The sequence below is a fragment of the Eschscholzia californica genome, unplaced genomic scaffold (genome assembly GCF_041429995.1).
Source record: "Eschscholzia californica isolate CP2 unplaced genomic scaffold, dmEscCali1.0.p SCAF_5, whole genome shotgun sequence".
Lineage (NCBI taxonomy): Eukaryota > Viridiplantae > Streptophyta > Magnoliopsida > Ranunculales > Papaveraceae > Eschscholzia > Eschscholzia californica.
In genome coordinates, this window is record NW_028238472.1 from 39,714,441 (window position 1) to 39,729,080 (window position 14,640).

At 36.8% G+C, this 14,640-nt stretch overlaps 2 protein-coding genes across 3 annotated transcripts; both read right to left on the minus strand.

Annotated features, from left to right (window-relative positions):
- Window positions 1–2,143: 2,143 nt before the first annotated feature.
- On the minus strand, window positions 2,144–8,650 carry LOC147539152 (beta-galactosidase 1-like). Its single transcript, XM_086639063.1, has 18 exons — window positions 8,090–8,650; window positions 7,870–7,965; window positions 7,652–7,764; window positions 7,282–7,348; window positions 7,077–7,169; window positions 6,836–6,979; window positions 6,487–6,575; window positions 5,992–6,097; window positions 5,810–5,897; window positions 5,419–5,702; window positions 4,684–4,856; window positions 4,471–4,580; window positions 4,062–4,171; window positions 3,833–3,943; window positions 3,630–3,740; window positions 3,328–3,533; window positions 2,903–3,239; window positions 2,144–2,396 (listed from the first exon to the last, which is right to left on the minus strand). The coding sequence occupies exons 1-18, from the start codon at window positions 8,279–8,281 to the stop codon at window positions 2,286–2,288; spliced, it is 2,541 nt and encodes an 846-aa protein (XP_086495189.1). The 5' UTR covers window positions 8,282–8,650; the 3' UTR covers window positions 2,144–2,285.
- Window positions 8,651–8,755: 105 nt separating this feature from the next.
- LOC147539153 (uncharacterized) lies at window positions 8,756–11,903 on the minus strand. 2 transcript variants are annotated; one of them, XR_015224903.1, is made up of 3 exons: window positions 10,534–11,903; window positions 8,912–10,336; window positions 8,756–8,830 (listed from the first exon to the last, which is right to left on the minus strand). XR_015224903.1 is itself a non-coding variant. In XM_086639067.1 (3 exons), the coding sequence occupies exons 1-3, from the start codon at window positions 11,577–11,579 to the stop codon at window positions 8,868–8,870; spliced, it is 2,163 nt and encodes a 720-aa protein (XP_086495193.1). In that variant the 5' UTR covers window positions 11,580–11,903; the 3' UTR covers window positions 8,832–8,867. The 2 variants fall into 2 exon arrangements, 1 of the variants encoding a protein (XP_086495193.1); XM_086639067.1 differs by lacking the exon at window positions 8,756–8,830 and adding an exon at window positions 8,832–8,872 and having other exon boundaries at window positions 9,225–10,336.
- Window positions 11,904–14,640: the final 2,737 nt, after the last annotated feature.

Genomic DNA, 14,640 nt, shown 5'->3' on the forward strand with positions numbered 1-14,640 from the left:
ATAAAAAAAAGGGGTATTTGACGATACCCCCTCATCCCTAATGTCCAATTAGGGATGCCCCATTTTTTACACTTAAAAGTACAAAATTACCCTTGTCTTTATTGTTTCTCTTTTTTGTTCAATTTCTTATACCTCGTTGATGTTATGAATACCTACGTATTTTCGCTTTTCATAATTTTTTTTTCTCTTATCCATCTTTTTCTAATTTACCAACAACATTTATCGAAAATTTAAAATTGATAATCACAACAATTCGAAATAAAATTTGTAAATTGTAACTCATTTTTTTTAACTTACTCATTTTTTTTTTGAATGCATATGAGTTATAATTAATAGAAAGAACAATAGATATCAAGATGTCTTCTTCAAATTGGTTACATACATCAATTTTAACGTAAAATAAAAAAAAATAAATGGGAAGTTAAATTTTTTTTCTTAAAATTTACAATTTTTATTTCGAATTGGTGTGATTTATCAATTTTTAATTTTCGATAAATGTTGTTGGTAAATTAGAAATAGATAGATAAGAGAAAAAGACTATGAGAAGCGAAAATACGTTGGAAAGCATAACATTAAAGAGGTATAAGAAAATGAAAAAAAAGAATTAAGATAAGGGTAATTTGTACTTTTACGTGCAAAAAAGGGGGCACCCCGTAGAAGTAGAGAAAATAAATGAATAAGCCAAAGTAATGCTCAAAGTATGCGAAAATGCCAGGAAGGTTTCAAAATAATCAATCATGTAAGAAATCCCAAATTTTTAATACAAAACTAACCATGAAAATAGAAGAAAACTCCATATGTGTTATGTCATATAAATATACTAGGGTATATCCCGTGCCCTAGGGTACAGACACTTGTATCAATCAAATGTTACGAAATTTATTGTTATATTTTATTGAGAGAGAGAGAGAGAGAGAGAGAGAGAGAGAGAGATTTTTATTAGTTATTATTTTTTTTGTTTCTTTTCTCTTAAATAAGTTATTATTTTATTGAGAGAGAGAGATTTTAATTTCTTTTTTTAACCCTTGAATTTTTGTTTTCTTAAATTAGAGATTTTTTTTCTAAGAACGAAAAGATTATTGTTTTTTTCAATAGGTAACTTTATTTATATGAAGAACTATATTTTAAACTTTGAGAAGGGTTTCTAGACAATATCCTTTATTAAAAAAAAAGTGTTTGTCTCAGTCATCGTTTTCCCTTCTGTTTTATTATCTAGATTCTTGCAGTGGAAAAAATCAAAGTGTCAGAGCTTTTATGTGCAGACCTCCCTACTACCGGGACTAGGTGGCAAGGTTTGCTCAGGTCCACTTCTTTGCTTGCCTTCAGGTCATGACAAAGTTTCAGGTGCCTTGGAGTTTCGTGCCTACCTATCAAGAATTTATTTGGTTAGTGTTAGGCCCAGGTTGCAGAGTTTCTTCGATTCCACCCTATATTAGCCCTATGAAAGATTCAATCGTGAATCATGTGGAGATCCAACATGTGGCGTGTAGGACAATTTCTATATTTTTTTGACTAGTCAAAGCTGGCCAGCATTTGACTCAGACGCTCACAGTTTGCGGTATCGAAATTTTGGTGGTCGCAAATCTTTCATATATACGTCAGCAAAATTGAACGAAAACTCCTTTGAAAAAATCTTCACACGACCAAAGAAATGCACAAAATCTAATTCATCTTCTTGCAACCTCAAATTTGCAGAACCTACAATTGGTTGCGAAAATTCAAATTTTGCAAATCTTCATCTTTTTCCCATCATTTTCATAGGAAGGAGGGTGTATTAGTAATAGAAAAACATTTATGTTAAACATGACCTAAAATATATTAAGAAATAAGTTTCTATAACTAATGATAACTAACATAGATTAATATTGCAACATTTTTTAGCTCGTGTAAGATTTTGAAATAAATAGCTTTCATCACCCAGGAGAAACATTGAAATAATAATCGAATACCTAAAAGAATTTTTTTTTTGTTCGACAGACCAAACAAACACTCGATAAGCTTCAAGTTTAATTCCATTTACTCTTTGAAGTACCATGTTTGGTGCGTGAACCTAGTTTCTCTGCAACCTAACAGTTTGCCAGGTTACGGCATAGACAAAATAAGTTTAGTTGGAAAGGACTTCTTGTAAATACATCATTGCAAGTTTAAGTGGGTAATTGGCTGTTATTAATAAGCGCTCCATTTTACAGGGCTACAACAATTTTTATTTACATTTAGCTTTTTCCGGTAAGATTTTCATATGCTCGAAGAATGTACTTTGAGGCCGAATAATGTGTCGTAGTTACTCAAGTGCAAATGACTTCAACAGATAGTTTCTTGTTGACTCTTGGACATGGATCACCTCCAAACAGATCAGGAGATACAGTTACTGCACAAGATTGTTGCCCAATGCATCTCTGCAACAACATTATTGTGTTACTTTATTTTAAAACTAGTTACAAAAAATGCAATTTTTCATATTCAAGTATAAGATAGCCGATTCAACAAGTCATTTATGTTAGGATGATTGCACGAAGAGGCAGGTGGTTAGTTTATGAGTGTGAGGGGAAACCTCACCTCTTGAACATGCTTTCCGGATGAAAGAGGTCTAAGACCACCCAACAATAGTATTAGATCCGAGAAAATGACAAGTCCTTGCCCAACAAACTATGAAAGTTGAAACTAATGTGAGGGTAAAATTGTTGGAAAAATGCCAGTTTGTAGAAGGGGCTTGTGGTCAGTTTATGAGTGTCTGGAAAAGCCTAGTCTCTTGACCTAGCAGTGAGAGAGGCTCAAGACCACCCAAAATTTATGCGACATAATCTTCAGATGCTCGAAACTAGAAAACTCATTAGGGTAATGGGAATGCCCGTTTTTTAACGTATTGAGATAGACGCGAAACCAAAGATAAAACAACATATACCTTTTGAAAAATGTCGTAAGACTTGTGAGCATGACAACTTCCTTCACTATAGCTTCCACAAACTCCTTGTGGAGTTCCAAAGCTTGCGAATTTTATAGAAGAAATTTTCTTTCCGGGCGTACACCAAAGATGGGCCTTGCCTCTTAAGGGTCCGTTACTTTTCCCTGACGTTTGCTTCAAATAACTTGTCAGTGATGGTTGCCATTCGAGAATATCAGCACATACACTTTGAGCAGTTCTTTTATCTAAAGAAATCCCATTTGGATTTCCACCCAATTCTTCAAATATAACTAATAGGTTTCCTGTTGGGTACAACCACGACCGAGGAACGTGAAACCTAAAGAAAAGAAGGGAAGCAAACCATTAGTCAGAACATTTCCTGATTCTTACTAAATCGATATGAAATCGAGTAAAACTCGTCTCACCATCTTTGAGATGCATCTCCACAATTAGATTGGCATTTCTTTTCGTTATAATATCCGGCATAATTACAACCACCACATCTACCTCGGGCTTTGTTTGTGGGCCAGTAACGCCCAATGTTATGCCCGTTTATCCATACCATACCTTTTCCCATGCTACCCATATCTAAGCCCAAGGGATCGTCCCCAGATGGTGCATTGAAAGTAGTCTGCGGAACAACATCATGTTAACCATTATATAGGTCAAATCTTGTATAAAGCCATGATATCGTTCATTTCCAGACAATGTATAAAGCAGTACTCACCTTATACCATGTCAAGGGCTTATTTTGAGTCATTGAAGAACCTTGATCCCACTTCACCGAGGAACTTCCGCTGAATGAACCAAGGTTCATAGCTTCACCTGTTAAAGCAACCTACACAGGAACAGTTAGATAGCTTACTCCGACTTGTAATGGTAGCAGAAGGAATCTGAAACACAAAGAATGATACTAGTACGAAGATTAACCTTATAAGACCACTTTTGCCAGGTTAAGTCCCTTTTTTGATCGTTAAGGCCCGTCAACGTGACTGGACCTAGAACCCCCACATTCCATGTCTCAAAATGTAAGCCAAAATTCTAAACTCAAACGACAAATAGTGGTAGATTAGAAGAGTAAGATTTGCCTCCTAGGCTGCTACAATATAATATCCAGAATATGAATATAAATGAGTTGACAGAGAGAAAGACAATGTACCGGGAGGCCAACCGCTACACTTAATAGAGCAATCTTGTTAATGCCTGGTCTCAGCATCACGTTACCTGTGAATGTCATTTTGGGCTCGCTTGAGCTTCCATATGCAGTTCCTGTCAAAGAAAAAAGAGAAAAATTACAAAAGAAAAGTTACGCCTTTGGGTGAGTAGAAGAGTACCTTTTGTTCCTATTTTTCTTATTTGTCTGAGTCTGACTCACCTGAACCTAGTATTATCTTAATCTAACATGTCTGAGTTCTTTTCTCTTTCAGAGGTATAACTGTCATTTCTATAATAATAAAGGTAATGTGTCTCAATTTAGACATATTTCACGTATGATTCTAATGATAAACTAAAGAAAATCCTAAAACAAGGAAAGCAAATTTCAATTGTTTAAAACATATTTCATTTACCTGATAATTGACCATTGATGAAAACATGTAAGGCGTGGCCAGCTGACATAACTGTGAGGACAGGACTCTTGCCATTCTTTAAGAACGCTTCATCCGAGTCTATTTTAACACTGGAATATAAGTTATAAGTAAGAGTATAGGCCAATGACAAATACACTTGAAACTTCAGCTTCGAAAGAAGAAAGCAAGTCATGACATGTTGTTACTACTTACTCTGTCGAGTACCACAAATAATCCGTAATATCTCTGGTTGTATTTATCTGTTCAACTAGTCCAACCTTTGTTAATGAGTTATCACTGTAAAAAGCAGGCTCTTCAATGTGTGATTGCCAGGAGAAGCCCTTCATCACTGGTGTCATCACTGGAACTGAACTTTGAGCTCCGACCTGTTAAAATTTAGGATATAAAACACCACTCTAGTGTAATATCATTTCTGTACATTTTGTAAGTAATTAAATCAAAGTTCAAAAATTATTGAACATTAAGACAAAGTGACTTTGTAAGCAGGACAAGAAAATGTATATCTATTGGCCATATCCATGTACTGGGCTATAGGTTGTCGTATCCGCTTGACGGAGCGCTGAGGGTCTGGACAATAGGTGCAAGCTCAAGCACAATCTGTTGAGACCTTCTTTGTGGGCTTTCTTCAGCCTTTGATGGGAATAAAGCTCTGTCATTCGTTGGGCTTCGGCATAAGTGGCAATAATGGACACCACCCGTAAATGCTGAGGCTTAGGTTGAGTAGTTTACAAATTGTATCAGAGCCGAAGACTGCTAGTCTCCTACTGTTAGGGCATTTCAGCATCCATAGGCCGAGATATAGATGCTACCTAAGTTCCAAAGCCTTTAGGGTGAACTTGCAGAAATTTAGCTAGGAGCGAATCCTGTAACTATCGGGCTTGGAAAATATTGGAGTAACAAAAAAAAGAGTAAGAATCTGATAATCACCATTGCAGTGTTGAAGATAACATTTTTGCAGTCAGGGAGAATACTGATAGACCAAGGAGGGAGATCAAAGCTTTTCCCCCTAAAGTTAACTGTTGCATGAGATCCTGGATCATTATTAGCTAGGAAAGCAGCACAACCTCCTGCCTTGTAGTTGAAGACATAAGACTCTTGATTTTTCCCAAGTACTGTTCTGACAGGATCTGAATAAACTAAAGCTGCTTCACAAAACTTAATGGCTTTATGAAGATCTCTCAAATGACCCCATTTCGGTTCCCTTAGTAGCCCTACAAGAGAACAAAGTCAACACATATCAATCATGTACTCGCGTAATATAACAGGAAAAAATTGTTATAACAATCTCTCAAATGATTATATTTTAAAGATTACCTACCGTACTCATCAAGTGGAGCATCGTAATCATAACTAGTTGCATAAAATGGACCACCCGCTGTCCTACCAAAATTAGTCCCTCCATGGTACTGAAAGACAAAATGGAGAAATGAACTTTAACTTTATATTATATCGATCGAGATTAACTAGTATTACCTAAACAAAAAGTATACATCATCTTACCATATAGTAATTCATGAATGATCCACCTCTTTGTATAAACTTGGCAACTGAAAATGCGACATCTTCAGCTGGTCGATGAGGTACAGGACCCCCAAATGCTGTAAACCTGTGAAATAGTTTATCAACAAATATTTTGATGAATAGATTGTTAGGCCAGCTAACAAACAGTTCCTTCAGTGGGCTGTTAAGTCTACAGAGAGTGTCGGCACTTTCTTCCCCTCTATTCTCTTTTCTCTCTTCGGGAAAAACTAAAGTTGAGAAAAGAGAGAGCCGACAAAAGGATAAATTATAAAGAGAAGGAAATGCATCTTAGCAACCCACTAATGGAACTCTTAGTTAGGGTATAACGTAAGGGCCAAACGAACCGATTGAATGTTGAGGACAATTTCAGACATAACATATAATATATATATATATATATATATATATATATATATATATATATATATATATATATATATGGATTAGGAATTTCAAATTGGTTTAGTTGGTTACCATCCAGTCCAGTTTTCTGTCCATAACTTCGGTTTATATGGCTTGTTAGGAGTGAACCCATCACAGTAGAAACCATTGCATGCACTTAACTGTCATAAGATAAAACAAATAACAAGATATTTCATTTTAAATCATGACTATAAAATAAAAAGAAACAAATGTATATCTACGAACAAGACATTTAAATCGAGGTGAGGCCAGTAATAGTGTTTGACAACAGGTTGCGGGCCGCAGCCCAAAAATGTCCCGTCACGAACAATTCAATAGGCACATGACCATCACCACGCCACCTAAACCGGCTGTGATGGGCAGTTCGTGAACCACTAAATAGTAAGTATGTAGTATTTACAAGTGGATCAGGGGTATCATCTTGCTTGCACATGACCCATGGAACTCCAGTGCTAAGCCCGACAGCCATTTGAGCAGCCCATTTTGTATAGGAACGACCAGCTGCACCGACTTGCCATTCCACTGGTCCATATTCATTCTCAATCTGCAACAAATAAATATTGATGATATAGGAACATAACCAAACTCTCAAGAATCAGATAGTGGAGAATACAACTCAAGTCAATGGATCACTTTTTCACCTGTGACATAATTATTGGACCTCCCTGAGGCTCAAACAATCTTTCAGCCTTCATCATGTCGACTATTTTAGTCGTAAATTTTTGCATTTCAACCTTCATTATTAAATAAGAAAATTAGGTATATGCAACAGAGTTGTAACTAAAAGAAACCGAAAACAAAGATCCAACTTTGGGTGAAGAGATAGATTGAACCCAAATATCCAACCTTGAAAGGCTCATTATCTGTTCTGAAACTGATACCCGGAACGTATTTGAGCCAAACGGGGAACCCTCTAAACCAGAAACAGAACAAAACAAGTTATTAAAGATTTAAATATACTAAATTGTACTGTTTATACGAGGTAGCTTCCTTGACATATCTTTTGTGTTGAATGTTTCTCGCCTTTCCTTAGAACAAAAAGCAGTACTAAATTGAACAAAAAGTAGATTTTGTGTGTTGTTAAACTCAATTCACAAGAACATGATTCATCGAAATTATTTCTTCAATTCGAGAAATCGATGGATGAAATTGAATCTCACAAAAATTGAGATCCAATTATTTGAAGCTAACTATCCTCATAATGTAAAGTTATTACCCAAAGTTCCACTCGGCACAAATGTAAGGACCAATTCGTAGATGAACATAGAGGCCAGCTTGCTGCACCAACTTGACGAACCGAACAAGATCATATCTATCCTCAAAATAATACTACAAAATAAAAAAGAAAACCCCATTAAGTTCTCGTCATTATATGAAGAAAATTAAGTTCTTGAAAAAAAAAAATCGTGAAGATGGTGGAGTAATTTTCATTACCTTGCCAGGAGAAGGTTCATGTCCACTCCAAAATACGTAAGTCTGGATTACATCTAAACCTCCAACTTTTGCTTTCTGTATAAGATCAGGCCACATCTGCAACAATCCCAAAACTCAATAATGTAATCTAGAAACTAATACGAACTCTATTTCTCCCTCTCTCTCTGTGTCACTGTGTGTGTGTATAAATATGTATAGATCCATTGGACCATTTGAATACCTCAGGAGTACTTCTTGGATAATGGATGGAGCCAGAAATGAGGATCCTTCTCTGTCCATTAATGGTGATAGCTTTATTGTCATAAGACACAGAAGCTCTAACAGATGAAAAACATAAATACAAAAGAACCAATAACATGAACAATGTTCTTTTGGCTCCTAATAACCTATACATTATTTGCTCTAACTCCATTCTCTTTCTTTCTCTCTCAAATCAAAATATTGGATAAAATTTCAACTTTAACCATTTAATTTAAGCGTGTTAAGTGATTAAAATGGTATTTAACAATGATTCAAGTGAATTATATAGCAATTCGGTGAAGGGGTCAATAATTTATCTTTCAGTTAAAATGGGATTATCAACATATAACTAATTCTTACCTAAATATTCAAACTTGTCTGGATCTAATATATATCTTCTTTGAACATGAATTTGTTGTTAAGGGTGAGGACTATTTCAACCAATAACAACTTTTCCTATAAAAATGCCTTGAACAAAATTGATGTCCAAGTTTAGTTTGTTTGCCTAATGGAAGAGATCAATTAAGGAACTCTTTGAACTGAAGCTTTGCATTAAGCAGAAAAAAGGAATTTAAAACAAGAAAAGAATGGTCATCGATATCCTACCTAGTTCAAAGGAAGAAGAATAGATGTTACTTTCACAACATTTTATGCAGTGTGGGCAATGACTCTTGCCCTATACTTGTGATTATTTGAACAATGGAACAAACGACATCAACGCCTGCTTAAACGAAGATAGATTTATTACTTCCAACTTTCTAACCTATGAACAATGAAATAAAGAAAAAGGTTAGCAACTAACTTGACACAATATAAGAACATAACAACCACCAAAAACTGAGGAAAAACATAGATATGTGAATCTGATCTGATTGGATATATGAGCAAGACCAATCAGCTTTAGTGCTTCTGACGGAATTGAATTTTGTTCAAGCTTCATCATTGGAGAAGAACATCATCATTTTCTACTCAATCTAAAGATAAGTTAGCAAGCCAATTAAGCTCTTGAACTGTGTTCTTGGACCAATTTGGTTCAATCCAACTGCAATATAATTGTTCTTCGGTGTTGTAGAAATCATGAGTAGAATGTTGACTCCCAACAAAGTGATATCTACCTGTGTCAAGAGAGAAAAACATAATATCTTCGTCGTGGAATCTAGGAAAGTATATTCTGTTTCCCATGGATGTATTCGGAGCGATTGCTGATAAACATGAGGTATTGCTGATAAACAACACATTCTTCTGTAAACTTTTAACTTCAACCCAGAACTTCTCTTCGGAATCCAGTCTAAACACTCGAACCCACTTTCCGAAATGACCAACAAACACAGATAGAAGCTTTCCTTCGCACTCAACCAAGTAACACTGATAAAAAATACTAGAATCACATGGTCTTCGGGGATTGGCAAGAACTTCCCAATGTAAATTTTCTGGATAAAAAACTAATAAAGTCCCATAATGATCTAGGAAGTAGAACTTTTCCTTGTAGAAAACTGGATTTTTAAACCCTGACAGGAATTTCGTGACCGTCCCATCCAAAGGTAACCTGTCACTAAGTAGTCTGCATTCATGGAACCAATGGTCATCTCCTCGTGAAATGGAGAAGATAATAATTATTTCAGAGGAGCCTCCATCAAAGGCAAAAATTTTACAGTCAGGTGATGTAGGCAAGGACGAGAACGAGATTCCAGCAAACATGTATGTGCATTCACCTGGTAAGTCTGGAAGATGGATAGTCTCCCTTGTGAAAGGATTGAAGAAGAATATGGATTTTCGCCCTCTGGACATTAACAGCCAACCACCCTTTGAGAACCGTATTGTAGAATCTAACAAAAACTCCGCAAGGTTCATAAAATACCTTTCGTTATTATGCATTGGATCTACAAAATTGTAGATTGTGTCGTAATTTCTGGAGAAGACAAACCATGGAGGTAAAGTGGTAGGTTCGATCTCGGAAGAAGACATTTTCCACTTCGCTGCAGGGATTGCTGATTGGTTTTCTTTACAAACTGCACGGAAATGTAAGTGGTCTACCGGACGGAGATAACTAGCAATTACGCCTATGACATTCGCAGTAAGAGTAGCCCAAGCTCCCGTTTGTTTTAATTCTCCTCCATTGCTTTTCTTGCTGCAATCGCGACAAGATATACTGGTTTCCTCAATAATTGAACCGCCATCCTTGTCGATTTTACCTAAAATACTTGATTTTCTTCTTTCGTCTGTAATCCTACAAAATTGAAGTGTACTAAGTTAGACAGAAACCAAATCCGTAGGCCATGTGAAACTAAAACATAACACTAACATGAGCTATCTAAAACATTGAATATTAACAGACTGTACTCCCATTGAAGTTATCCGATACAACAGAATAAAGCACATCAAAATATATTTCATGCAGTTGTGTATGTTATGGTTCTATGTTACCTGAAATTTGAAGGCATTGAGATCCATTCCGGCGTATTCCAAGGTGTGGGTATATTTGAGAACGGTAAAGAAACTGAAATAGTTTTGCATTCTATATCAAATTTGAACAGCGTGTTTTGTTGCGATTGAATGTAATAAACACAACCTTTTGCAACACCCAATTCTGCAGCTGAACAAGAAGCCGTAGTGGTTTTGCCCAAAAACAGTACATGATCGTCCAAAGTGTGAATTTGTTTCCAACTCATTTCAGAGAAATCCATCTCAAAAACTAAAACATCAACAACTTCTTCCGAAACTCTATTGAAGTAATAATGTTTAATAACCTGGAAGAGTTTATCACTTGACTGCACATAATTTACCACGCGACGCTGCACCAGGATTCCTAATGATGATAGTTGTTGGCTGTCGCAGCTAACTTCAAACGACTTCACAGAGAGACTTTCATCATCATCATCATCAAGATGAGGTTTTTTTCCGACAACAAATTGAAAATCTCTGTAACATTGAATGTGTATCTTACCTTTAAAACAAAACAGGGAATGGGCTGCATCATTACCCTTAATACGGAGCTTAAGGGTTCTCCACTCTTTGTCTTTACCAGGGTAACAATACACAAGATCCTTGCTATAACCATAGACAAAGGAAACTATAGAATTGGAATTATTTGGAGGTGATGATAAGACAAAACCACGGAAACCCCAATCGTTGGGCTTTTCGATCCATCTAAGAACATTGGGTAGTTGAATGGTTTCAAAAGACTCTGTATTCCACAAAAAACAATCCCCTCTTTTCCAAAGTGAGAGACGATAATCTCGCTTATCACAGACTATAATTAACCATCCTTGATGAGACATAGACTGCCAGTATGTAGTTCTTCTTAATTCAGGTATGTATTTTCTGTAAATTTTATTATTGGGTTCAGATAGATTACAAAAGGTTTGAGCGTTACCATTTTTTCCAGTTGGGAAGACGAGCCAAGGTGTTGCCCTAGGACCTGGTGTTCCACGGCGTGAACCCCTCTTTCCTTCTTCTTCTGCTGCCGACATTGGTGCTGGTAGTGGTAAGTATTACTCCATGGATGAGACACACATAGAGAGATAGAGAAAGAGAGAGAGAAAGAGAGAGAGAGAGAGAGAGAGCTTTTCAATTGCAAAACAGATGCGGAAATCGGTGAATGGATCCAAGGAGGAAGAAGAAGAATAAAAGAACACGTTTTGACAAGGGAGAGGGTATCATTAGGTCTTTGTTCCTGATATAATTAGGGTTTCCTTTTCCAGGATGAACAAGGAAGACTTGAAAAATATCCAGTTCTTAGCAGTAGAATTCAGTCGGCCAACGTTTAAGAGAACTACAAGTGCACCCGAGAAATCGTGGAGCGAAATTCGAATGCAAGATTTATGGAGGGAGAATTGTTTATCCCGCCTGATTAACCGAAAGAATCAAAATCCAGTGGTCAATGGGAGAGAATTTGGCCCCGGCTGGCCAGTAACAAGCGGGTGTGCGAGTGTCCATGTGTCACGACCATAACTTGGAGATGCATATATGACGCGAAATTTGCTAGGATGGCAAGCATGAGCATGTAGCCCGGAGGGTTGAAGACGAGGTCATAAAGGGTTAGAACCTTACTTATGCCACGCACATAAGGTGTCTGGTGCATTCAAGTCTGGAATAGGGACATGAGCGTCATTTATACGAACAAGTATGGCTGGTGGAAAGATTGATGTTTCTTCGTGAAAACAGGAAAACAAGATCTTTGCTACTATTGCATATTGCATGGCTTCCCTTGTTATAGGAGAAGACTTGGGACAATACATGGAGATAGATAACTGTGGATTCCTTTGGGGCAGTGCTTGCATGTTCCCGTGTCGAGCCAAACCGTACTTCATGCTAGCTTCTACCATTACGAAGGTTGAGTTATTCCAGGGGGTCAGACCTTGATGTGCTATGTTGGGCATATGAGAGCTAAGATAACTTATGGCACGATAGATGCTCTTATGCCCAATATCCTAATGGGAACCAAAATGTGTATGTGTCGGATGTTTGATACTAGATTGCAAGATCCACATATATGTCTTGGTGTGTTTGGCAGTATTGCCGGTGTCTTTTGTGATGGCAGAGAGTCTAGGACTCAAGGAAGCGTTATACTGGACGACACAAGCTATGCTCGTATGTTAGAACACTATGGTGTCATGTCGCATTATTGACAAGGCCAAGATGACTATAAGTTCACAAATGCTCAGAGATGTTCGGGAAGACTGGTTATGTATTAGGTCGGGGTGCATAACGCTGCATGGTTTGTTAGGATTTGATATTCCGCACTTCGGTGCGTGTTTTGAGTGTATTATATCTGGTCGACCTAACGGTCCATGACACATGGGCGCCTAACGACAAAGACGGACAAAAGACATCCGCACTATAAATATTTAGTGGCGAACCCGGGCATGATGACTTACCTGGCGTACCACATAAGCTCGTCCATTTGTTGGCCCATCTTTGTAACCGACAATTTGATCGCTTGTCAATTTGTTTTTTTGTTGTCTTATTTACGTACCCGTACGTTTGCCTCATTTATGTCTTATAGATTTAGGTGTTGTTTGTTTTTTTAATTTTTCAGATCTAAAATCTGAATGAGGATCAGTTCAGATTTCAGATGTTTTTTTTTCTTATTTAAAAAATCTGAAATGTTTGCTGAATTGAGTTTATGTCTGAATGGACTGAAAAATAACCCACATTTTTCAGATTCTAAAACAAATCTAAAAAGAAGGTTCAATATCTTGAATGACATTTGTGCCCCCAAGAATTAGAAATGTTTTCATATTCAAATATTTTACCACCACTACAGGGACAAGATCACTACCACGAACCAGACGACGACGACCATAAACCAGACGGCTACCACCACTAGAAACCGACCACTTCCCGAAAGACAGAGAGAGTCGGGACCCTCGTCGGATTTTGTTAGAGAGACTTTGAAAGATGGAGAGAGAGAGAGAGGATGTAGATTAGGGTTTCTTTTCATTTTGACAAGGGACAAGGAGTATTAAAAAATAGAGATTAGGGTTTATTTATCAAAAATACTAAATTAGGGGTATAAATGTCAAAATTCTAATTTAGACCTTATGATTCAGATTTAAAAACCAAACATCTGATAATTTTGTTGAAAGCAAAATATTTTCCTTACACAGATTCCCCGGGCCCAACTAAACCATACCACTCCTGGATATGGAAGAACATTAATAAATACTATGATCAGATTAAAACGCTTGCATGTTGGGAAACCCACTCTGGAGAAGACATCAATATTTGGCAGGACAACTGGATACCGAATCTTAATACTCCTCCACCTAACAGTAACAATTCGAATCTCGTCAAGGTTTCCCAACTCATCACTAACAATAACTGGAATGATAACATTTTAATGGATACTTTCGATGCTCCCACTAGAAACTTGATCAAATCAATTCCCATCGACAGTGAATGTAAAGACCAAATTAGATGGACATTAACAGAATCCGGAAAGTTCACAGTAAAATCTATGTATTCTCATTTGAGATATAGTATTACCACTCCTCCCTCCACCAACTATAACTGGAGTTTTATTTGGTTGATCCCCACCATTCCGCGGATCAAACTTTTTATCTGGAAGATATGTACTAAAGCGTTCCCGTTAAGGGTCGGATAGGTAAATACATAGGTAACAATCTCATGTGCACAAAGTGTTCAATAATAGAATCGATAGAACATGCTCTCTTACATTGCCCTATGGCAAAGAACATCTAGTTCTATTTCAATATTATTTCAGCGAATATTAGTTCTATAACAGAATGGATCTTCTCTTGGCAGGACTCATCACAAAAAAGCACCACTTCAAATGGTACTCACTTTGCAACGATTCTATGGAACATATGAAAACTGAGATGTGATAGCTGCTTCCAAAATATCATCACAAAGATTAATACAGTCATCACCAATATCAAAAGTTTTCCGGAAAAATCGAACGTCAAGGTTAAAACTAATACTTTCAAGTCAGCTAAATGGCAACCACCAGTAGATCCTTATATAAAAATTAATGTTGACGTCTCTTTTATCTCCGTGGAAGAAAACATT